This window comes from Gigantopelta aegis, chromosome 9 (genome assembly GCF_016097555.1).
Source record: "Gigantopelta aegis isolate Gae_Host chromosome 9, Gae_host_genome, whole genome shotgun sequence".
NCBI classification, from domain to species: Eukaryota; Metazoa; Mollusca; class Gastropoda; order Neomphalida; family Peltospiridae; genus Gigantopelta; species Gigantopelta aegis.
This window is the reverse complement of record NC_054707.1, coordinates 41,220,936-41,245,734: the sequence shown is the minus strand read 5'-3', so window position 1 is coordinate 41,245,734 and position 24,799 is coordinate 41,220,936. Positions and strand designations below refer to the sequence as shown.

The window sequence follows — 24,799 nt, the reverse complement described above, 5'->3', positions numbered from 1 at the left end:
TCTCAGGTGGTACGCAGCTGCGTACTTGCGTATATGGAAGCTAGGCTCCTGTGTACCATTTTTTTTAAATTCGAAATGGAAAGTCTCTTAACGAAATATTAATGTACAATGACTCAAATCTAATAACACAAGAAATGTTATGAAGCACATGTGCATATTAAAAATAATTTATAAAATAAGACCAGTGTAAAATGTCATATATTTTTATATAAGAAAATAGTATGAATGATTGGCACTAAACCAAAATATTTTGATATATATACCAATGTGTCTCATTGTCGTTACTCAATGACATGAGTTATCCCCCTTGCCTTAAAAATAATTTTATGGAGCCTAATAATTTGATGTTAGTAAAATCCAGAAAAATTAAGAGATTAAATAACTTTGAGCTGAATGATGTAAATGTTATGCTGATGATTATTGTAAAAAAAACAAAAGTCACAATATACCAATTCTTGTACAGAATCCCAACATTTAATCATTAGGTATTAAATATCAACAAACAACACCTGTAGCCACAAAGGTTATTCTTGTCAATAAGCAGTATCGTCAACTTTCTCATTTGATTCAGTGAACTATTTTCTTCTTTTTTTTATACTGAAATCCATGCAAGTTAACAGGTTACAGATCCTTTTCCAAAACAGTCAATCAGTGTGTCTGAAAAATGTATTCATAATGGCATTACGAGTTTCCGGAGTTGTCTTCTCTTCAATCTGATGTGATATTCACTCTCTGGCGTATCTTCAACCAAAACCTTCACATTCCCACCACTGCCTTTTGGAGATGGACACTGGATCAATTTAATAGCCTCGAGATATTTCTCTCTTAAACGTCGAGACCTTCTCAAGTTTTCATTGCCTGGTGAAACAGATGTACCTGAATCTGAACCGTTTAATTTCTGTGAAAAAGAATTCAAGATCCCTGAACACTGATGGTTCTTTATAGATGATGTCTTTATTATGCATCTACTGTTGTTTAATGGCTGATGTACAGGACATAGGGTTGCACATTGTTTCTGAGCCCAGGAATGTCTGTTTTTAGTTTCCGGAGACTGACACAAGCAAGGGAGATGCTCTGTACCACAATCCTGTATGGTGGCATTAAAATCATTGGAAATAGCTGAAGTTTGTTTTTTACTGAAAACAGGTGTGTGGAAGTTGGCATTATTATCCTGAAAGTTTTCACTTCCTTGCAACAGTGTTTTCTCCGCTTCAGGACTGTTGTGAACTGAAATACTGTGGAGTTCAGATTCCAGTTCTTCTTCGTTTGAATCTTGAAGAAAAATCAGTGGTTTATATTTGCATCTGTTATTCTGCGTTCTTCTTCCTGTTGTATTATTCACTTGGTCACTACACTGGTGCCCTGATCTTGTTTTTGAAGTTCTGTGTCGCTGTGTCGTTGTACAGCTAGTCTTTCGCAATCTCAAATTTCTCCGACATCCACCCAAATGGAATTTGCTTCTGATTTCTTTGAAATTGGGCGATATCTAAAGGCACATAAAAGGACTGAATTAGTAATAAACTATAAAATATACATGAATTAAAAAAAAAAATTGGTTAGATAGTGTTTCCCCTAGAAAGTAAATAGGGCAGGGCACTTGACTGAAAGCAGGTACAATGTACACGACAGACTGGTGTAGACCATTAATTATTTGGTGTTGATGGTAGACTTTTATAGCACACATTTACACAAGTTTATGTGTCAGAATAAATAATTTTGAACCCACCAGCTTCAATCCCACAGGTTACAATACTATTAGTTAAGCATTTTTTGACAGAGTGTACAGGATTGTACGCCCTGTCAAAAAAAATGTGTAACAAATTTATTACTTTTTATATCTTTGTTTTATAATTAAACAAAAATTACATTCAAACTTTTAAATAAAGTACACACACATTTTGAGTTTGAGTTTAATAACATAACATAACATCAAATTCCTTAAAATGTACTGAATTTACAGCTTTTTTTGTCAGCTGTACACCCTAAATTCATTTCGAACCGTGTTTCGCAAAGGAAGATAACTCTTAGCGCCGTATTATTTTCCATGTTTTAAATGTTTATGATCATGTCATAATCATGTCAGGAAAACAAAATTGAATACCTGCAGCCAGTCGAGCAAATCACGTGACATTTTGTACACCCCAGCAAATTCTGTATTTTCCCACAAATCCTGTATTTTCCCGCAAATGAACAATTATTATGCTTATCCTGAGCAACCCCTTCAACCTCAAAATCGTGAAGTTTGACTCTGATTATAATTCAGTACCTACCCATGATATGTTACTGCAGTCCTCTAGCGGAATAGATTTAGCCGTCACTGGATTGTCAGCCCCAAGTACAGGAGACACAGGGTTATTTTCGATTTGCACTGGGCTCTCTGTGAAGTGCAGTTTGGGCTTTCTACCATTTAAAGTAGACTTCCTTTTTCCTCTTCGTGGCATTCTGGAAAAAATAAAGATGAAATAATTACCATTATCTGTTAATGAAAATAACAAAGTATCATTATTCATTGTGTCCATAATCTAGGTGATGTATTTTGAAAACCAGAAAATGCCGTGTGTCTCATCCCAACTCGGTGGAATTAATCTATTTCTGAGCTATATCTAAGGTGTGTTAAGTTATTTAGTTATTTCCCATTCTAACCAGTGCTCCAAGTCTTGTGAATCAGATGTCACAATAGTAGAGTTTGTATTATAAGTGATTCCTAAGTACTGACAGTTGCTGATGAGATCTCCAGGTACGTATTAGCTCAGGTGGTAGAACACAGAACTATCAGAGGGTCCAAGATTTGAAATCCCACAGTGGAGGATGATTTAAATCTGTTACATCACGGTACATGATTATTTCCAACTAATCATCAGCAAAAGTACTCTATATGGCCACACCCTAATCTAGAATTCAGAAACTAGGAAAAATGGGAGAAGTGTGATAAAACATGGGCAGAGTGAAAATGTATTGGTACATTTCATGATTCATTATATTCATCACAATTGTATTCGAAGGAATGAAGGAATGTTTAACGACACCCCAGCACGAAAAATACATTGGCTATCGGGTGTCAAACTAAGGTAAATATTTAAATAAAAACAGTGTAAAGAACTGTGCAAAAATACAAACATCACAGATCGATACTGACTTTTACTTAAAATTTCAATTTGTGCTGTATTGGCCATTCTCAAAGAGAATGTTACACCCCTGCACCACGGTGAGGTTACAGCACACGCAGGGGTACACAACTGTATTCATTCAGAAAGGTTCAGAATGATACTCTCTATTCGAATTGTAATATTTCATTAACAAATACTACTCATTGTATTCAAATTTAAGCAAAACAATTGGATATTTTCATTAAAATTGCAATCATATTTATTTACTGATAATTAATATATTGTTATGTTAACTTAAAAACAATTTTAATCTTTTCTGGCATTGCTAAAATGAATTGGGCAGAGGACCAAACAACACTTGACTGAACACAGCAAACAGCATGACATGTTACAGAGACTTTGACTTCTCATTACAGCTAATAACTTGACAACTTGAGCAAACTATTAGCAGGGGGGAGGCCATTTTTGCCAGTTAGATTAGGACCTATGTGACAGCAACAGCTTTTTTGTCTCATTATTTAGGCCAAGTGCTGCAATTACCATTTGTTATCAAGAGTTCCTGTACCTTACAATCTTGGGAGTTTTAATCCGATATATTTTTATTAATTTTTAGAAAGATTACATCAGGGTTGAAAATTAATATGAAAACTATGGTGGCCAGCAGGCCCAGTTGAAGAACAATCTTACTGGTCCTTCTCAAATTCAACTAGCCCTCCAGTTATCACATTGAAATTTAACTGCATGCACAGCCAAAATCAAAACTAGAATGTTCTTTGTTGAATGTGCTCACTGTATATATGTATACATCTAGTCTGCTTGTGTCAAAAGGAAACCAATGAATTTGCATATAACTTCATAATGAATAACGTTAAAATTCATTAAAACGTGATATTAAGTTTTAAACCCATACCAACTCAAAAAAAAAATGGAAAAAGAAATTCAGTATAAATAAAAATGTTTCTTTACAAAGTACCAATAAATTATACAGATTAAATCTTATTTGTAATACAAGAGTGAAGACAAAATGTGAGAACAGCCAAGGGATGCAGCTTGACTTGCACGGTCTCTGAATTAATAGATAATGCAGTACCAAGAGACTAAAGGTAGAACTGTGCATACTTTAGTAAACTAGTCTGGGAGTGGCAGTCCTCTTTGTGGCAATGCAAGCTGGATGGAATAAACTGTGGCGATGCAACAGGGATAAAATCTCCAGTAACAGTTTTCCTTGGGAGCAGTTGTCCTATAGATGAGGCAGTAGACAGAGATATATGGAATCATCCACTATTTTGCCAAATATCCATTCGACTGCATTGTGCAGATATAGCCCTGATCATGTATTATGGTTTTGTTGTTCAGATTACCTTGGATGTTCCATCAATTGCCTTAAAACCTGTATTAGAAAAGAACATTTAACCTATGCAGTTTGATGGTAATTTGTAAAAAAAAAAATATATATATTTAATTTACACTTAACCTCCTCCCCCCCCCCCCCCAAAAAAAAAAAACAAAACATTATTTGACGGCTAGACACTGTAAGTAAAACACTTGCATTTGTGAGTAACTTTTGTTCACAGGCGACTGTTTGTTAAAATGTAGTAGCCAACTGGCGAGTACAAAATATTGGACCTGGTACGCATAAACAAGTTGAACATGCCTATGAAATGATTAGTTATTAATATCTTAGTAATTAGTATAAAAGGATTTCGAAACAAAGCAAATTGACTTCCCATATTACTTCGCCGAACTCCTGTTAAGATTGACTGAATTCATTATAGATGCATTTATTTTTAGACTTTTTTCTTCACCTGAGCATGCATGGTATATTATGTACAGGAAGTTTAGCCAACAACAGGGTTGAGTGATCGTGAATCGGACAGCTAATGTCCATTTGTATCTTTGGTGCATTAAACAATTAATATACAATAGCTAGTAATCCTCAGACTTCATGTTGTGTATATTATTTATTTTAAATAAGTGCTTTATTCGCACAGATATGCAGCAGAATACGACTTATCAAGCATTGTATAATAAATATAAAAAAAATAAAAACTTTTTTTGGGAGCAACAGCTTCAGTATTCAGATACTGACTATGGTCCTTCCCACAGGGAACACTTTATTATACTCTGGAATTTACTACAAGTTATTTATTTCTGAGTCAATTGTTTTCTAAATTGCACACAAAAACAGGGTTGTTTTGGGGGTTTTGGGTTTTTTTTCTAAAACACTTTTACTTTTCTTCTTACGTCAAACTAAACTGAAATTATTTACACAAAAAAACATACCATTTTTGTAGCAAGATGGGATGCTACTATAGACATATTTCCATACTCCTTTTAACTGTAAGTACATCGATTTTCTCAAAGTATTTTGAACATTTGCAGTAGGGTAAACAATCTTTCTTCCAAAAGTGCTATATAGCAGACAATAAACTTGGAGTAAATGTTCATAAGTTCAGAGTTGAGTTTTATCTTAGTTAATTAGAAAGTGGTCATCTGGTCATACTGTTGCATACTATTGCACACTGCTTTAACATGGGTATAATGCATAAACAAAACTTGGATCTATTTTTTTTAAGTGGTTGAATACTGAGGGCATTGCATATATTTATTTTATAAAATTATATATTAGGTAAAACTGTGGCGTGTGGACAAATAGATTTGGCTAGTGAATACATGTTATTTACTAGCCAGCAGCAAGAGAAATAAAACTTCTGCATTAAGCCCATGTTTGAGATGGTATAAATAAAAAACTTAATAAATTAATGTTTTTCATATGAATTTTATTTTTATTCATTATGCCAATTCATCAGTTCCCGCGGAAGCAAATGGACAATAGCCTCAAAATTAATATTTTCTGCATCAGTAAAATGTAATAATGCATGTGTGTTTAATTTGGATATTGTAAATGCTAAAGTAGTAGGCCACTTAATAAAATAAATATCTAAAGAAAAATAAATCTGGGAAAAAACAAATATTTTACCAAAATATACAATTTACTTTGTTATCATATTACAAAGCATAAAAGTGTACCGTACTTATTGTTTATTACAGTAATCTTTGGATGGTTATGTCATCATGTAAGTTTTGGTATCAATACTTTAGATCTGATTTGTTCTGATTTCATGCAAATAGCTTTTAAAACTTAAAACAATATCGACAATGGCAATCAATTAACTGACCTTTGGAATAATCCCTAAAGTAATGGAAAATTCCATTGTTATTTTTATATGTGCGCATAATCTCACGTTAGTGTGAGATAAAACTATGAACTGATAGATTTCGATTTTGTCTCAGAACAATATTAGCTAATTAATTATGATTCATTTTTACCATAACACTGAATAAAAATTGTCCAAAAGTAGGTCTACTAGATAATTATGGTGTATTCAGTCCATTCCAATAAGCCGACGACTTCCAGATTAAAAATAAATAAATGCAGTGTCTGCAATACGCTTTGAGCTTTATTTTTAGAAATATTTATTGTCCCAGATCATATAGCAGTGTCGGGGTTGGAAGCCCCAAATCACTGCTTTACATTTGTATCCATGGTCTAAGCAGCAACAAACTGTGTTAAAAAACAAAAACTAATAGAAACTGATTCAGGGTGAAGTTCAACTCATGCATACAGATGAACATGGACAGTGATCTATAATATAACTATTGTTATGATCCGAGATTTAAATGGGAACAGAGAAAATATTGAATAAGAAGGGTGAGAATCAAAAAAGGATTTAGAAGAAGAAGAAGAAGAAAAAGAAGAAGAAAAATACAAGACAGATATAGATGGCATAAGAAGAAGGAAAGAAGTTGTTTTGAATTAAATAAGACATGAAACCCTGCGATCTCCAAACAAGTCATGCACTAAATCAGTCTTAATATATATTGCTACATGTATATATGTATACATTATATTTTTTTAATATTAATTATATCTATATCACTATCACTCACTCATTAAAGAGGTTGAGCCATGGGGACCATTCTTTAATAAATCTTTCATAATGGCATTTTTAAAATAGAATATATCTTTCTATTTCAAATTTTTTGTACAATATGTTTTTAATGGCAGTGATTTCTAAGCATTTTTTCTGTATTTTTGTACAGTAAATATAGTATTTTATATTAATAATTAGCCAATTAAGAAAGTTATCTTTTTCATTATTTATGAAACCAAACATATTATTTTTATTAAAAGTAATTATATTCCCCGTCTTAGTTAATATCTAGGTTTGTACCGCATCCCATAAGTTTTTTGGTCTCATTACACTCTCCAAATAAATGTGATATGGTTTTAGGATAATTACTACATAAATTGTACATATTCGAATCGACGTAGCGAATCATATGTAAAAATGTATTAGTAGCTAAAATTCTTTGAAATAATCTGTATTGGAACCATAATAAAGTTGAATCGTTCACGCATTGGAAAGGTAGCAAATAGTACTGTTCCCAATCACTTGGTGTAAAAATAAATCCTTGATTCGTGTATTTAATTTGTGATTTTGGCGTTACTGATTTGAAGTTTATTATATCGTACATAACTTTACATCCTCGTTGGCTTTTTAACAATAGTTTTAGTTTAAATGGAAGAATGGGTTTATTTAATGTTGTGAAACTCATCTTTCAAAGTATCTAAATTTTTAAGGTATGATTTTACTGCTTTTACCAGTGAAACATAGTATAAGAAATTTGTTGTATGATATATATTTATAAATTTATCATAAGACAAAATATCACCTTGTTCATCGAATAGGTCACTTATGAAAATAAGCCTATGCTGGCATAATTTTTATATATAAATGGTTTTCGATCTATAAGTATTTTACTATTATGCCAGATGTTAGTACATAAAATATCGTTTACGCTTTCAGGATTATGTTTATTTTCTATCTTTACCCAACAAAGTAATGTATCTCTCCAAAACGTATTTAGAACTTGGGTGGCTTTTCCCGTAATGAAATAATCTCCATATATTATTAATTCATTTGTTGATACGTTTGTAACAGACTTAAAGAGATAAACCCACTTTGAATTACTTACAAACAATCTTCGTATCCACGAACCTTTTAAAGCAATCATGAAGTTACTTACATTTAACATGTTGAGTCCTCCTACTTTATAGTCTTGAGTTATTAGATCACGTTTTAACTTTTCAGGTTTATTCTCCCAAATCAATTTTAAAAATAGTGTATTTAGAGTTTTCAAGAACATTTCTCTTGGGTTCAGTAATGATATTAGAAGATGTGTAATAATTTGTATTATTAATGTTTTAAGAACTGTTATTCTACCTAAGACTCTTAATTTTCTTATAGACTATCTTTTCAATGAATTTTTAATTTCTAGTAGCTTAGGGTTAAAATTAAGTTCATTAATATTTTCCAAGTTGACAGGAAAGTTGATACCAAGTAAACTGAATTGAGTAGAGCCCCATTCTAACTTCCATCGTGTATGGTAATAAACATCTTTAGAAAACTTTTTACTGCCTATCCTGATAGCTTTTGACTTAAGAGTAGTTTATTTTTAGACCTGAACTATGTTCATAATAATCTAATACCGTAAGTGTACTGTACAGGGACTCAGGGGATCCATCTAAAATAAAACTTGTATCATCTGCGTATTGTGATATTAGGTATTCCTCACCATCTATATTTATGCCTTTAATAGTTGGATTATTTCTAATAATAATTGCAAGGATTTCAGCACATATTATGAAGATATATGGCGACAACGGGTCACCCTACCTGCAGCCCCTTTCTAACAGAATTGGTTCGGATAAGAATCCATTTTGTATTACCCTAGAAAAAGACTTATTATAAAACGTTTTAATCCAGTTTTTAATAGATAATTTAAAATTAAAAATATCAAGTACTTGGTCTACGTATGGCCATGATACAGAATCAAAAGCTTTTTCAAAGTCTATTAATAACAGTAGGCCGGGAATGTTGTGCGTTTCTGTATGCTGCATAATATCATATATTAGTCTTATATTTTCTCCAATGTATCTTCCTTTTATGAAACCAGTTTGGTCTTTATCTATTATTAAATCTAATATCTGTTTTATTCTGTTAGCGATACAACCTGATGCCATTTTGTAAATACAGTTTAATAATGTTAAGGGTCTCCAATTTTTAAGATATTCTTTTGGTTTATTTGCTTTTGGGATGCATGTAATTACACCTAACTTTTGGACATTAGACATCTCTTTAACAAAATAACTATAGTTAATAGATCGAACTATGAAATTACCCAGATCTATCCAGAAATGTTTTAAGAATTCCGTTGAAAAGTCATCCGAACCTGGGCTTTTTTCATTTTTCATACCTTTTAAATATGTTAATACTACCGAATATGTTATTTTGCCTTCTAATTTATTTGCGTTGTCATCACTTAATTTATTGAATTTTAAATTACGTATTTTTTCCATCACAACATTATCATTTTTCCCAGAGGGTGCAGAGTAAAGTTTTTGATAGAAGCTTTTGGTTTCCTTTAAAATTTCTTCCTGTTCATTAATTTCTTCTCCATTATCTAATCATACTTTTGAGATTAGTTTACTGTAATAGTTTCTAGATTCTAAGTGGCAAAAATATTTTGATGGTTTTTGACCTTTTTCTATCCATTTTGCCTTTGATCTAATATAATTTCCTTTCATTTTTTCTTTTCGTAATTCTACTAATTCATTCTTTTTTGCCTCAATTTCATCTAATTTGACTGTTTTCATTTTCCTCTAGATTTTTTATTTCTGTGCAAAGCTTTCTTTCTAATTCTTTCTTAGCTTTCTTTTGAAAAGCTGAAAATTATATCGTTTTACCTCTTATTTCCATAAGTAATGTATCAATAAAGAGTTGATCATTTATTATAAACTGAATTTCATCTGTTGGAATTAGTTGTAAATTTTCTTTATTATATATTGGGACTGCATATTGATATTTAATTTTGTCAATTATTTCTTTTAGTGTTTTAACATATTCTTTATTTGCTAACATAGAATTATTAAATTTCCATAGTCCACTTCCTTTTTTAATTTGATTGAGCTTTAAACTTAATACCACCCCAGCATGATCTGACCGATAACTATTTTCAACCGTTACCTTTTTAGGGGTATGCATTAGATTATTTGAAACAAGGAAGAAGTACAGTACATCCATTTAATTATTGTAAAAATACAGTATATATTTTTACAATAATTAAATGAATGTAGTTGACCAGGGCCACGTTCCACGAAGCGATTGTAGTACTAAGATCACCTTAAGTGCATACAGTAGATATCCAGTTATGATGATCTTAGCGTTAAGGTCGCTTCGTGGAACGGGCCCTGACCTATAGAGGGTCAAACCTGCCAGAGTTAACAAAAGAATACACAAAGTTAACTTCTATATCATTTCAATTTATTTTTGTGGTTATATCCAATTAAGGTTCAAGCATACTGTCCTATCGGGTAATACTAACTTTTGTGAAATAATGTTAAACCGTTAAACGTAAGTTTTTAAACAAATTTAATGTACTGTATTTAAACATAAATAATAAAAATGCTATAAAAAATATATGAATACATATGATACTATTCCTGGTTATCAATACATTTGTATAATTAATGACAAAACAATCACTTTCAATCAATCACTGATAAAAATGGTTACAGATATGTGGACAAAAAAAACATTCTAATTAGTGTGGCCTTCATGTGTTTTAAAGTAAAAACAACATCATTTCATCCAGCTTTATTTAAAAGAATAATAGAAAATAATCATGTTAGGTCAATCACTGTTAAAGCTGTTTATATAAAGTACACACCTTAATAGGTGTGGTTGTACCATTAAAAGTTCTACATGTACAACACTTTGCCTATGTATAAATTTAGAAACAGACCGTAGCAACACAAGGCCTCCCAGTCTATTGATAGCAAAAGAATACCATGTACTTTATTATGTGTATTGATTTCTCACCGACTGATCAATATGAACCTGGGGTATTGGTGTACAGCTGTGTGTCATAATTATTTGTTGTGTCTTTTTGTCTCTTTTTTTTTTTTTTTTATTAAAAAATGAACAGCATCAATTGTAATATTATAAAACAAATAGTTATAAAATTGCCATAATTGGGGGTGGGGTGTTACTGGTGAAATGGCATATACACTGTACACCACAAATTACAATTTTGTAAGTTTATCCCATTAGGGATGGATTAAAGGCCCCATCAAGCAAGTGTAAAACATTTGGCTATTACAGTTTGTTAAAACTACACAACTTAAAACTTCTTCTTTGAGACTTTTGCTAATACAAATGCATTTTATGCAAAAGAAAAATGGTACATTGGGATCTCGGGTTAATGACTTTTAAAAAAATGGGAAATGATTAATATTAATTAATTAGTTGTGTATTTATGTATATATCCATTGTAATGTACTTATGGTTATAACACACTTTGATCGGCAATCAAAATAAATATATATGCATATTACAGAATGTCACACCATTATCTAATCCTCTCCCCACCCCCACCCCACAAAAAAATACAAAATAAAATAAACAAATCCTCATTTACTGCACAACCACTGGTTATTAAGTTTAAAGCTTCTTTTTTTAAAAATTAAGTTTAATTAACAAACAAAAAACATACGTATCAGTATACGGTCACTGGGTGCAAAATAGAAGGAAATGTAATATACATTACATATGGCCCACAAGTGTATTTTCTTCACACTTTTAAAAATTTAAACAAATGTAATGGGGAAGAGGAATCACTAGCTAAATGTGATATAAGCAATTAAATACTTCGAAAGGTCACATGGAGCATGTTTTCTTAGTTAATTTGTAACAAACATGTTCATTTCGTGCATAAACCTGCCGCCGAAATAAGTACGTGCTAGAACCTGTCTAAAACACACATGTCAATATTTTCATCTGGTCTCTGTCCATTAATGAACATTGTATAGAAGAAGCACATTCATTGGACGTTCAAAAATAGACAACCAATAACAATGTTAATAACACTGGGTCATTTTTGACGCCAGCTTGACAGATTTGTAAAACACGCTCTGATAGGCTGAACACAAAAAGGTCTCGAAATTTAAAATGGTGGAAGAGCTTGTACAGACATGCTCGTACTGTTCTTGATTTTTTTTCTAGACTGTCTAGACTTTATAGAATTAGAAACTTTCAGTTGCATTTGAACATGTCCTACGGGTGAGTATAATTTGGAGTATAAATTTTGTGTAAGATATCTGAGTGGGTGTAAACAGACGGAGGCAAATAATGTTGCACTTCTTGTGGGCAGTGACGTGACAGTGCAAGTTCAGTTACCGAGGTGGGTTCACAGGTCATACTCTGTCAAGTGCAGTATTCCACTATGGGGGGGGGGGGGGGGGGGGGTTGTAGTGAAACGAATGGTGTTTACCATTGTAATTTGTAGTGTATTTACTTTCTAATCCAAGCAATTTAGGAAGAACAGTATAAACCGGGGGGGGGGGGGGGGTGAGATAGAAATCGCCCGCAGTCTTTTACATTGAAAGACAGGATCGCACAGTGACAGTATTTGACCTACTAAATGTCCAAACAGGAAAGCTATCCACCTGGTTGCCATCCCTATTGTATCAATATAAGGAAGAATCTCGACCAAAGCCTAATTTTACTAAATCTAAAAACAAAAATGGGTATCAGACGTTTCATCTCCAAACCAGTTCGACCAGTGAGCAGTTCGCCCCAAACTGACATGTCAGTTCGCCCCCATCTATTTGTTAGTTTGCCACCTACCCTAATATTATGTCAGGTAATAAAGATGAGGAAGAACTTTCCTTTGGCACTGTCACCATCCCTAACTATTTATTATAAATATTTATAATGTTCTTTATACGTGACAAGAATCAGGGTCATTTTGCCCTTATTCCCGGTTGCCCCCCCCCCCCCCCATCTTGAGCCATTGTGAGTCAATTTGGGCCCTCCCCGCCCATCATGAGTCGTTTCACCCTTATTGGTAGTAGTATGTAAAATTAGGTATATAAAAATAATTTTACCCATAATTTTGCCGTAAAGTATTATAGTCAAGCAACAAGATTGTAGACTTAATGGTAGTCCAAAACTGGCCCAAACAAGAACAGACATCGATATGTTATGGTCAGTTCAGGACTACACCGCAAACAGCCGTCTGTAAACAGTCTTTTTTCTTGATTAAAAATTGCCACTTGTCACATGTATTACATGGTATCACTTCTCGTCTTGGTCGAGCAAGTCTCATACAGGAGACGCATTGGGCATTCATATTTAGTCGTTCGCAGAATTCAGAATGATATATTTGCCCAAGATCCACAGCATTTATAAGTTTCTTGTTTTTACAGTAATTACTCATTATACTATAAAGATATATTTGTTTAATACCGATTCTATTCGAGATCAACAAAAGAATATTGTACCTATCTGTGACATAATGCTGACTTATACTTTAAAGTCGAAGAGGCCCAAAATCAAGTAATCACATACAGTATTCATGCTAAGGATTCTAAGGGGAACTCTTTGTACCAACAACGAGTATATTCTCACAAAATCTTAAACCCCCCACAAAACATGCATTATTTTAAAACATTGTAATAACAAAATATGCATTATTTTAATAACAAGGCCAACAACAACAGTGCCATATAATGAATTAAAGTCAAAATTTATAAAAAGAAAACCAAACAAAAACATGAGGGCGAAATGACTCTGTTAAGAGGGCGAAACGACCCAGTATGGGTGTGAAACAACTCTGGGCGAAACGACTCGGGGTGAACGGGAATAAGGGCAAAATGGCAAAAGTTTTTTTTATTACATATGCACATGTTAGCCTGAATACACTGCCTTTGGAGAACTAGACAGACATTTGGATGGTAATGCTCACTCTGTTGTCAGAGATAACTGCACAGGGAACATTTTGTTTTCAAAATCTTGATTAGCGATATTTGTAGTCAATGGAAAATTTATTAGCAACTAATATTTAATGTTTTGAAATTGGGTAGCATACTCTGAAACAAAATGTTCCCTGCTGTATAGTGAAAACACGAAATGGCTGCCTACCACACAGTACCTAGGCAAAGATTCCCGCTCTAAATTAGTCTAATGTACAACAAAAATTCAGTTTGACGCTAAATACCTTAGTTGATGTTAACAAATATTTCACTAATACACACACTACAGAAAGAAACCAGACAGCACCTCCTTTTAATAATGTTCTGGTTAAATATGTAGGTACTGACAGGTTTATTTCTATAGTGTGTGTATTAGTGGTTATTGTGTGAAATAGTGGTTAATACATGTGTATGTGAAATGTTTGTCACAGCTTTAGTGGACTCTCTTATTTCAGCCTTTCAAAACCTGCATCAATTTGAATTCCCTTCCACATGACATAAGTAATATTTTGTTTTCAAAATCTTGATACTCAGACAGCGATATTTCTGGTCATTTGAAGATTGATTAGCAACTACTGTTTAATGTTTTAAAATTGTGTAGCAATCTCTGAAACTTGTGTTGCGAATCATGATGAGATGCTGAACAAAATGTTCCCTGGACATTAAATAATAATGGTGGTCAGTGATCACATGACTTACTTACCTATAAATGTACATAGTCTGTTTCATAATTTTTTTTACATATTGTTATTGAAGAATAGACACACTAAACCTCAAGTGACGCCTGTTAAAATAGTTCCCAGTTCAGTATTGAGCCGCAGTGCATAAAATTTGGCACAAACGACAAAGAGTTTGGCGTTCATCTAGTGGTTATGCAAAACTAATATTTTTATTTGTACCTGAACTAGTGACAAAAATTGTTCATGTAAACACTAAAATCACACAAACGACATATCGGTTCTCTGAAAAATTCACATTTTATGCCCTGGAGCTGACAATGCCATCTACATTTGTCTGTGTGTTTTTGTGGGGGTTTTTCCTAATTTTTAGACAAAATATTAAGTTTTACAAGATGAAAGAAATAGAAGGACCATTTATCAAATATACATTATAATATCAAAAAATTACTCGTCAACTTTAGCAGATATTTGACCAAATTCACCATTTTAATTTCTTTTAAAAATATAACATCTGAGAATTTCACTGTATGAAAATTAAATGGGTCCTGCTAAACACATTGAAATTTACTGACCAAAAAAGTTGGGTGTTAAATATCATTCATTCGTTAATGATTCCTTATAAGATACAAATTAACTGTCATCTATCATTTAAAAAGGCACATTTTGAGATTGGTAGCAGACAGATTTATACAACGAACATCAATGATTTAGTGTAAATGATTGTGCAAAGTTCACGTAAAGTAACATATGCTCATTTAAACTTAATATCATGCAGGTGTTTAGTATGATCCATCTATCTAGCATTTTAAAGTATGATCCATTTTGCTTTCTATTTGAAATTTCGAAAATAGAGTCATAATCGAATCGGTTGTGACTGAGATATTCTATGTAACGTAATCGGTAACCGGGTTACCCTATGTAGTATGTACAGCTTATTTTACTTGCTACAAGTGACTGTCTTTTTATAGCTGTTTGCAAATAATATAGGAATATTAAATATTGTTTTTACCGTATATTTATTATCAATGGTTGCATAACATTAATTAGCTCTCTTTTCATTTCAGGTAGCAAAGTGCTTGTCACTTCAATAAATACGATGTCCAAAAACAATGGCCGTTTGGCAGTTAATTTAAAATCAGCAAAATGTCCTTTAAATGCTGGTCAACAGACTCGCAATCAGCACCACCAGCCAACATACATCATCATTTACAAGCAAAAAGAAAATTCTGACAACGTTAATACTGATTCGACCAAGAACGAAGACACGACACATGACGTTGTACGGAAGAACTTGACCGACATCGACGTAGACAATTACGACAGCAGCTTTTCCGCAGCAAAGATTTTTTTAGATGACGAAGAAAATAGTTTGCAGTGTAAGACTGCAGCTAACTGTCATGAATCACTGAAATGTTTAGATTCAAATTTCATCAAGAAGAAATTGTTTCAGAGCAGATTTTCACCCGCCACATCAGCATGCAGTTCTCTGACATCTGTACATTCAAATATTACCTCAGTCGTGACACCAGGCAGCAGTAAGGATGAGCAAGACAGTGGGGTCTTCTGTACACCCACCTCTGGTGAAAATCTGAAAAACCACGCTGCTGTACGGAAAATAGTTCTCATTTCACCGGACATCCAAACTCCACTGAGAGTTCAGTCTTTGGCATCTCAGACTCTACAGGCATGCACTTCATCTCCACAGTTTTCTCCTGGCTTTTCAGTGCCACGATTTCCGCTAGCCACTTCAACACCAGTGACTGCAGCTGATGGTCATTGTCATGATATTGCAGATACCCCTGACTCCGGTGCTTCTTTGACCACCTCATTCTCATGTAGTACGCCGGGCACACCATTTGGTACTTCGGTTGTCAACCTTTCAACGGCATCTGCCTCGTCAGTGTCATCAGGACTTGGCCATCTTCAGGTTTCAGAAAAGTTGTCAGATAATAGGGAGAATGATGGGAAAGTCTCACAAACTGATCTCGAGGCAGTCAACACACATGGCTCCATGAATGAAGGTTTGGTCATTTGAAAATATCCAAATTTATGATAAACTTAAAGCCAATAATTACACGTACATGACAGTAATGTAGTAATAAAAATATATATATGCATGTTAGATATCAAATAATATTACATGTATGGTATAGAACTTTAAAATGTTCTGAGATGTCATTAAACTTCCTTTAACCTTCATATTGTGAAGCCACTGCAAAAATATTAATAAAAGCACATGTATTTTTAAACATGCAAAAGAAGTATCAAACAGGGCTTCTAGAATGTTCATGAAATCCACTAGCCATGGGATCAGTAAATTAACAATTTTATTAGCCACAATTTAAAATCCACTAGCCCTACTTTACTTTAAGTAAATACAATTTTACTAAATTAATAGTAATAATTGGATATGTCACCAAAAGAGGAAGATAAAGCTTAAAAACACTAAGTTTGGGGACCGGGAGTGGAGGCAGAATATTCATATGAATAAATTTACAAAATAGACTTAAATGCAGCATTTGACAACTTGGTTTTTTTCACTAGCCATTGGGCATGGTAATAGTAGTTATTTACCAGCCTAACACTGAATATCACTAGCCACGGGAGTCATATCTAGAAGCTCTGTATCAAATGATACATACATGTACATGTTGTGTTGATAGGGTGTACACAGGGAACATTTCTAGCCAATTGAATTGAATGTTTAATGTTTTAAAATTGTGTAGCAATGTCTGAATCTCCCTGATACATACATTTATACATGTATAAATATATAAAAGATCTCTTGGTCCTGTTTGGGAGAACCTACATGTGCTTAATTTACAGTCCATGTATATGTCACAACAAATTTTTGTCTCTATTTACCATTCTAAGATCCTAAACCATATACATGTAATGTAGGTTAACATGTTTGATGCCTACAGATAGAAAGATGTTTATAAGTATGTTTATAAGACGTTATGCAGGGCTACATACACATGTAGCTCTATGTGAATAGAAAGCTTTGCCAAATTATACCTGCACAATGTTATCGAGATAAAAACTTTAAAAAGTACATAAACACAGTTATTTTTCCAATAAAATATTCATTATATGAAATTAAATTACTTTTAAAATTCAAAATTGCCAAATTTGGTGATTTGCAGAGAGCTCTTGCTTTTTAATCTCGAAAATTTGTTAGTGTTACATAAATTTATACTCTTTCCATATTGTTATTTTTTAAAGAACAAGATGACATATGTCTGGACACATCTCTGGCCAACATCCACTGGCTTAAAGGCTATTCCTTACCAAAGAAGAAACCAGCAGCAAAGCCAGCAACCAGTCAGGGTGTGGGTATTCCGTGGATGTCCAGTAATCCTCCTACAAGGATACAGTCCGATCTAGGTGAAATCAAGAGAGTAAGTTATGAGTGACCAAGACCATATATTCATGTAAACTACATGATACTTGTATTTTATTGGTTTGTCAAGCAGATATCGGAACTACTCTAATTACACACTGTTCAATGTTCTTAATATTTTAGTGAATGCCATGTGCATTTGATTAAATTAATATATGTACTATTTAAAAATGTATAATATTTATGTATTCTTTCAGTCACCATTAATTTGTGTGTTGGTAATCATTACATGCTATTTATGAGATTAACCCAATCAGTTTTTAAATATGCTAAAGTCATTTCAGCATTATGATTGCAGAGAGTTTGCTTGCATTTAGCCAAAGTGAGTAAGTGCTGGTACATGTAGTTTCAAAAAACACTGCCTTGTTAACCTACATGTATATGTGTGTAAGTACTAGTGTTGATGACTGTGACAGATTTTTTACATACCGGGTAGATGTTTGTGTAATGTGTTTTGCTCTTGTGTAACTCCAGACTGAACAGGAGTCTGAGCAGTGTCAGAGGCCACCCTACTCGTACATGACTCTCATCCAGATGGCGCTGCACAGTCGAGACGACAAGAAGATGACCCTCAAGGAAATATGCTCGTGGGTGGAAACAACATTTCCGTTTTACAAGTACACAGCTAAACCTGGTTGGAAGGTTTGTGCTTGCTTTGACATTTAAAAATTTTAATATATTATTAAAAATGATTTATTTAATTTATCAAAAGATCTTTTTAATATGAATGATTTTGGTAACCCAAATTATAGTGGGTTTATAGCCACCACATTGGTACTCTATTTTCTTCTTTTTTTATTATTATTATTTTTTTAATATAATAAATTCATACATGTATATCCAATTGCCCTTTTCTGTTCAGATGTTCTTCTCATTCTGGCCACTCCTATCTCTTCACCCAAACATTTCAGTCCTTGACTATCCAACTGACATGCTACTATCTTAATTTTGCCACATACTATCTGCTTAAAATCAAATGAGCACCATTTGATTTACTTGGTAACTACAAATGTAAAAACAGATATGGGCACATATTTTTGAAGCTATCTTAGCGCTACGATATATTGTAAAACCATCTTAGGCTGTGGCATGCGTCATAGTGATGTCATATCTTTCGACACTTTTACAATATTGTAGCACCAAGATCAATTCGAAAATCTGTAATCTGATTTGTAAAAAATAAAATAAAAAAAATTTGTTTATTAAATAATTACAGAATTCGATCCGACACAACCTTTCCTTCTACCAATGCTTTGTGAGAGACCAGGCCGAAAAAAAGAAACATGGTGCGCACTGGACTCTGCAGCTAGATGAAGCTGAAAACGAACACACAGCAGTTTCAAGTAAATCTACAGGTTGTTCTAACATTGCCTCATTTACTCATTTTCAGTAAAACACAAAACCTTTATAAGGCCCCTCCATGAAAAGCGAGCAGTTAAGTGCATTCACTTATACTTGCCTAAAGTTTGAATGTGGCAAGTGCAGAAGCACTCGCCTTCCATCATTTTGCTAAATAGTGTGTGTTGATACTGTAGTTGTTGGGGTTTTTTATTTGTGAAACTAATGTCCTTATTTTAACATTTTTCACCTGGAATTATTATCAGGAGAGCATAGATTCTCTTCTGCTATTTCCAAATGGAGAGGCCTGCATAAGTTCATAAAATCTTAAGTCTGCATGCTTGGATTAACCATTTCATTTATACATGTAGATCGTTCAATCCTCATGCAAAAATGTATTTTGTAAATAATTTTAGAAGAAAAGTAAAAGTGTTTTGGAAATAACTAAAAAATACTATTTTGTTTGCAATTTAGAAAACAATGGGCTTAGAAATAAATCACTTTGAGTAAATTCCATAGTATGAAAAAAAGCATTTCCTGTGGGAAGGACTATAGGTACATATTTTAAGCACAATGTATGCTATCAAAACAAAATGTATGCTATGTATATCTGTTACAAGGTTAGAAACTGTTTGTGTGTCTTGTTTTCTGTTTCTATACAGTTTAAAATTTGAGTGGGAAATAGTTTAATGGTAACAAAAATACAGTTATTAAGATTTGTTTTTTCTTGTATTAAAATAACTATGGAACTGCTACCACATATTAGCTATTTGAAAGATGGGGCAGGATTGTTATCAACATATCAGGTAATCTTATTTTTCTGTGTCACTAGAGTCATAAAGCTTAGAAATTTAAAGTTTGCTGTTAATTTCAGATGTTTATGTTCCCCAATCGATGACTGCAAATGATGTTCCAGGCATGATTCCACTGTTTGTGAACTCGCCATTTCTTCAGCAGGCTAATGGTTCTTTACAGTCTTTTCAACTTGATTCATGTAATTCAAGAAAAAGAAGAACAGGTATATATATTATATATAATGTTTAAGAACTAACCAATGCTTAACTGGTCACTGTGTATTGTTCTTTTTCGCCAGCTAGATTAGGGCCTGGATGTTTTACATCCAACAGCTAATAGTTAGTGGTGGTGTTAAACAAAACAAACTTTAAACACTCATGTGCATGGTTGTTAACCATATGCCAGACACCATATAGCCATAAATCAAAATATGTTTAGTGTGCTGCTTAAGACGGTGAATACAAAATATATATGACTTCTGTGATTAATGGAAAAATATTAAAGTATGTTACAAAGATGTATCCCAAAATTAAGGTTTTTAAATGTACCATAATTTTGTTTTATAGGACCGATGCCTATTCTCCCTCGACCTTCTCCAATGCAAGCTTATGCCCTGGTGCCCATACAGAGCGTCCCTCTACAGACCATGCAGAACAACCCAATCATTGTACACGTACCTAACTCACTGCCACAGCAACAGGTCCTGTCCAACCTGGTTCCCGTCATCCCATCTGTCCACACAGACTCTTATCATACTCAAGCCATCACTCTAGCATCTTCAGTGAACTCCGTCCATTCATCCTGTCACAGTCAAGGCACCTCATTCCTATCTCAACAACAACTGAATTCTGTCTACACACAACAGTCTCAAAATATGACAATGATAACAGTGACTCCAAGGGAGTGTTCGGTCGAGACGAGCACTACAAACTACAGCAAAATACAGCTCAGTTCGGTGCAGAGAGTGAAAGAGGAAGAGCAAACGGAACATGATGGCAGAAACGTCATCAGACAGGCCTGGTCACAGGCCAACAAGTCGACTTGTGAAAGCCAGGCTCCATTCTTTCAGTCTTCGTCCCCTCATAGGCATAGTTGTGAACAGATGAATGATCCATTATCAGAGTTTCGTAGTGAAGAAGTCGAACAAAAATCAAAGCGACAAAAGACTAATGCTGGTTTGCCCAAGCCAAAAATGTATATCACTCGTCCAAAGAAAAAAACGAGAAGTCGCGTTAAAAAACAACTACCCAAAGTTTTGGAGGAAAAGGAATTGTTGGCGGATAGTTCCGATTCAGAATCTGAAAATAAAATTTTCAGTGGACTTCCGACTCCTCTGCGGTTATTGTTTGATTCCGATAATACTAACGGTGAACCACGCATTACTTCCACTCCTCTAAGGAATGTTTCATTTTCACCTGACCAGCTTCCCTCGCCAATACGTGGACTAACGCCTTTAAAGTGTAATCTTTTCGATGGCAGCTTTCTGGACAATCTTCACGAGGAAGCAACAAGAACTATAAAGTTGTTTGGTTCTCCGATAAACTGTGACACACTTAAGACTGGTAACAGTTCCTTTTCAGAATACGGCATTGTGCAAATATCCCCTGACAGAGGTTTGAAAGGCCAGAATGACAGCGATAACAAACACAGTTTGTCGAATCTCTTAGCCGATTTCCCAATTGACGCAAACTTCATGGATGATGGCGACGGTCTTCCTGTAGATTTTTCAGTGCTCAACTGGAGTAATCTTCAACAGCAGTGTTTGAACAAGAGTGGTAGTCCCAGTGATTCATAGCAACTGTTAGCTTAGGTCTTTGTAGAACTTATCATAGCTGTCACAATCTACTTAATAAACTCATTGGTGGGTGGTTTTTACTGCCAATTTTAAAATTTTATATGTGAACTGTTAGTGGACTAAATAGTGCTTGGCGATTTTTCATCAATGTTTTTTTTTTTTTACATTTTCTGACTTTGACAGACTAAGATGTTTTAATAGCTGAAAGTAAACAAAACCTATTGTTATTTCTGCAATATGGGGTGGGGGGGGTACGTAAATCATGGAATGGTAATTACATGGAAATTTTTTTTAAATATATTATAAGTCTTCGTTTGATTAGAACTAACTATTTTTTTAAATATTCTTGCAGTGTTTACTTGGCTTCCTGTATAACATGGAAGCTATATAGCTGATACAGTTGTTTGAAAATATAGTGTGTGAATATTTATGTTAATATATTTTCTGTTAGAAATTAGAACACTAGCTTTAAACATTTCTTTGAACATGCAATGTTCAAGGACGTGTAAATGAATTTGTTATGTACATGTATATGTACACCTGTTTAATAAAGGTATACACCATATAAAATAGACCACATCTGTGGTAGTGTTTTTATTGTTATAATGAAATATTGTGGTATTAGCAGTGACCTCTACGTACTGGATGTTAGTGAATTATTGTATAAAGACTTGATGTGAATCAGTAGAACCGATTCATACAATCATGAAGTAAACTGGCCAAATTATATTGTTGGCAAATTTTGTCGGAAAATGTGTAGCAAAATTCCGTGGAATATTGCAACACTAAAGGTTCATTAAATATATCAACTCTAAACAAATTTTGCAAATTTATTATCAGATACATGCCACCTAATGGATTTGCATCCTATTATTTAATATTGCCAATTAGGGTACCCAAGATTGTATGACTGAGTGGTGATATGGGGAGACAAGCAAATATCAAAGGTTGGGGGTGGGTTGTGAATTGTGGGCATGGCTTCCAGCGCTAGTGCCTATTATCACAGATCAAAACTTTCTAGATTTATCCAGAATTTCCGATTTCTAATTAAAATAGTATTTCTGGTTTCCCACTGTTTGTCCAAAGTTTTAAATATTCTGCATCAATACAGTTTCAGATGATAATATTTATACATTCTAAATGGAGGTTGCTATTTTAGACCATTGTGTAACCCTAACCCTAGGGCCAATCTCAGTAACTGATCACCAATGTTAAAATTTGTGCTTTTTGTTAGTAAGCCATTTTCATCACTGCTATTGTTAAAGCGAGATTAATTTCAATGTCACTTTTAAAGAAATCATTTGAACAACATTACTTCAACATTTGTATTTTAATGGATATTGCTTTCTTTAATTTGACTAACTACAAATTTTATCTTTATTTGAAGAGTAGGCCAAATTTTTTTTACCATGTTTAGACCTAACACACGCTTTACCCAATTCATACGCGTCTTGTAATAGACATCAGTATTGGGATAATGCTTGAAATACAGATGGTGGGGGGGGGGGGGGGGGGGGGGCTATTGTATTCTTTTGGTGGTTGTAGAAAAGAGTTTAACATTAAAACTCATTTTCACCCATAGTGTGGAACAGCTACAAGTCCCAACAGACTTGAAAAGATGTGTGATCTTTAAAAACGGTACTTGGTATCTCTGCATGGGTAACTGCCCCTCTAGTACTGGAGCAAAACCTAAAATTCAAGAGACATTCGGGCAAAATTACCTTGTTACCATGTATTTCTATCATTCTACCCTCAAAATTAGTTGTAATCCATGTACAACTGCATAGTGACTCGTTAGCTGTTTGGTAGTAATGCTGATGTGAATAAATGTTATCCAGATTTGGGCAAAAACCAGTCTTCCCCTCTACAAAAATGGGAGTCCATACACTTATGATTATGAACAACAAAAGAAGATACATCTATACAGATAAATACTTGATACAATTAATTTGGTAAATATAGTTTTCTCATTTGCTGCGATGATTTGCACGCCACCAAAAGCATAAGCCTATGAGACGGCCCTGGAGAAAATTATAAAATTTGGGCAAAAACAATAGAGAAGTTCGGGAAAAAAATTATGTGGCCTGAACACTTTTCGCCATGTATTTTCATTATTCTACTAATAATATTTGTTGTAATCCATGTAAACATGCGTGGCGATTCGTTTGCAATCTATTTAGCTGTTTGGCAGTGATGCTAATGAATAAACGTAGGCTAATCCAGATTCGGGCAAAAATCAGCCTGCCCCCCCCCCCCCCCTACACAAATGGGAACCCGTACGCCTATGGCAAAAAAATGTGGCGTACCGTTAGAGTACGCTAGCTGACAGTGCCCACACTGAGGTACAGGATCCTTCATCAGGTTAAAAAATGAGGAGAGTATCCTTCCTGCGCCTCTTATAGGAGGACTGCCACTTCCAATACTGACATGATAGAATGAAGTTCGTTCTAATCGTTTATAAAGATATATTGCTTAATGACATATTTAAAATCATTGTACAAGGCGCAAAACCTCTAAACTAGAACAAATCTAAAGCAGACTAGCTTGGCAGCTGAATCTTTGTTTCTATTACCCCCGATTCTAACGTGACAAGACACCCAACAAAATATAATGTTTTTATTGGCAGTGGATAAAAGGACACACGTTTGTAAAACAATCCCAAATAAGACATCTTTCAGCTTCATATTTATAATGATGTAAAATATGTAAAGCTTGGAGACACGAAAATTAATCTGTAAAGAGAAAATCTCAGCAGTATCTTAAATTTATGCAGAATTGGACAAACAGGTTGTGTCTGATGGG

The 24,799-nt window shown here is 33.7% G+C and overlaps 2 protein-coding genes across 3 annotated transcripts; one reads left to right on the top strand and one right to left on the bottom strand.

Annotated features, from left to right (window-relative positions):
* Nucleotides 1-446: 446 nt before the first annotated feature.
* Nucleotides 447-12,014, bottom strand: LOC121381046. Its single transcript, XM_041510126.1, has 3 exons — nucleotides 11,995-12,014; nucleotides 2,271-2,442; nucleotides 447-1,486 (listed from the first exon to the last, which is right to left on the bottom strand). Exons 2-3 carry the CDS (start codon nucleotides 2,439-2,441, stop codon nucleotides 671-673), a joined length of 987 nt encoding a protein of 328 aa, XP_041366060.1. The 5' UTR covers nucleotide 2,442; nucleotides 11,995-12,014; the 3' UTR covers nucleotides 447-670.
* A 145-nt stretch (nucleotides 12,015-12,159) lies between these two features.
* Nucleotides 12,160-22,571, top strand: LOC121381045 (forkhead box protein M1-like). 2 transcript variants are annotated; one of them, XM_041510125.1, is made up of 7 exons: nucleotides 12,160-12,292; nucleotides 15,731-16,687; nucleotides 17,892-18,067; nucleotides 18,544-18,711; nucleotides 19,286-19,412; nucleotides 20,282-20,425; nucleotides 20,769-22,571. In XM_041510125.1, exons 2-7 carry the CDS (start codon nucleotides 15,763-15,765, stop codon nucleotides 21,995-21,997), a joined length of 2,769 nt encoding a protein of 922 aa, XP_041366059.1. In that variant the 5' UTR covers nucleotides 12,160-12,292; nucleotides 15,731-15,762; the 3' UTR covers nucleotides 21,998-22,571. The 2 variants fall into 2 exon arrangements, with proteins under 2 accessions (XP_041366059.1, XP_041366058.1); XM_041510124.1 differs by having other exon boundaries at nucleotides 19,286-19,424.
* Nucleotides 22,572-24,799: the final 2,228 nt, after the last annotated feature.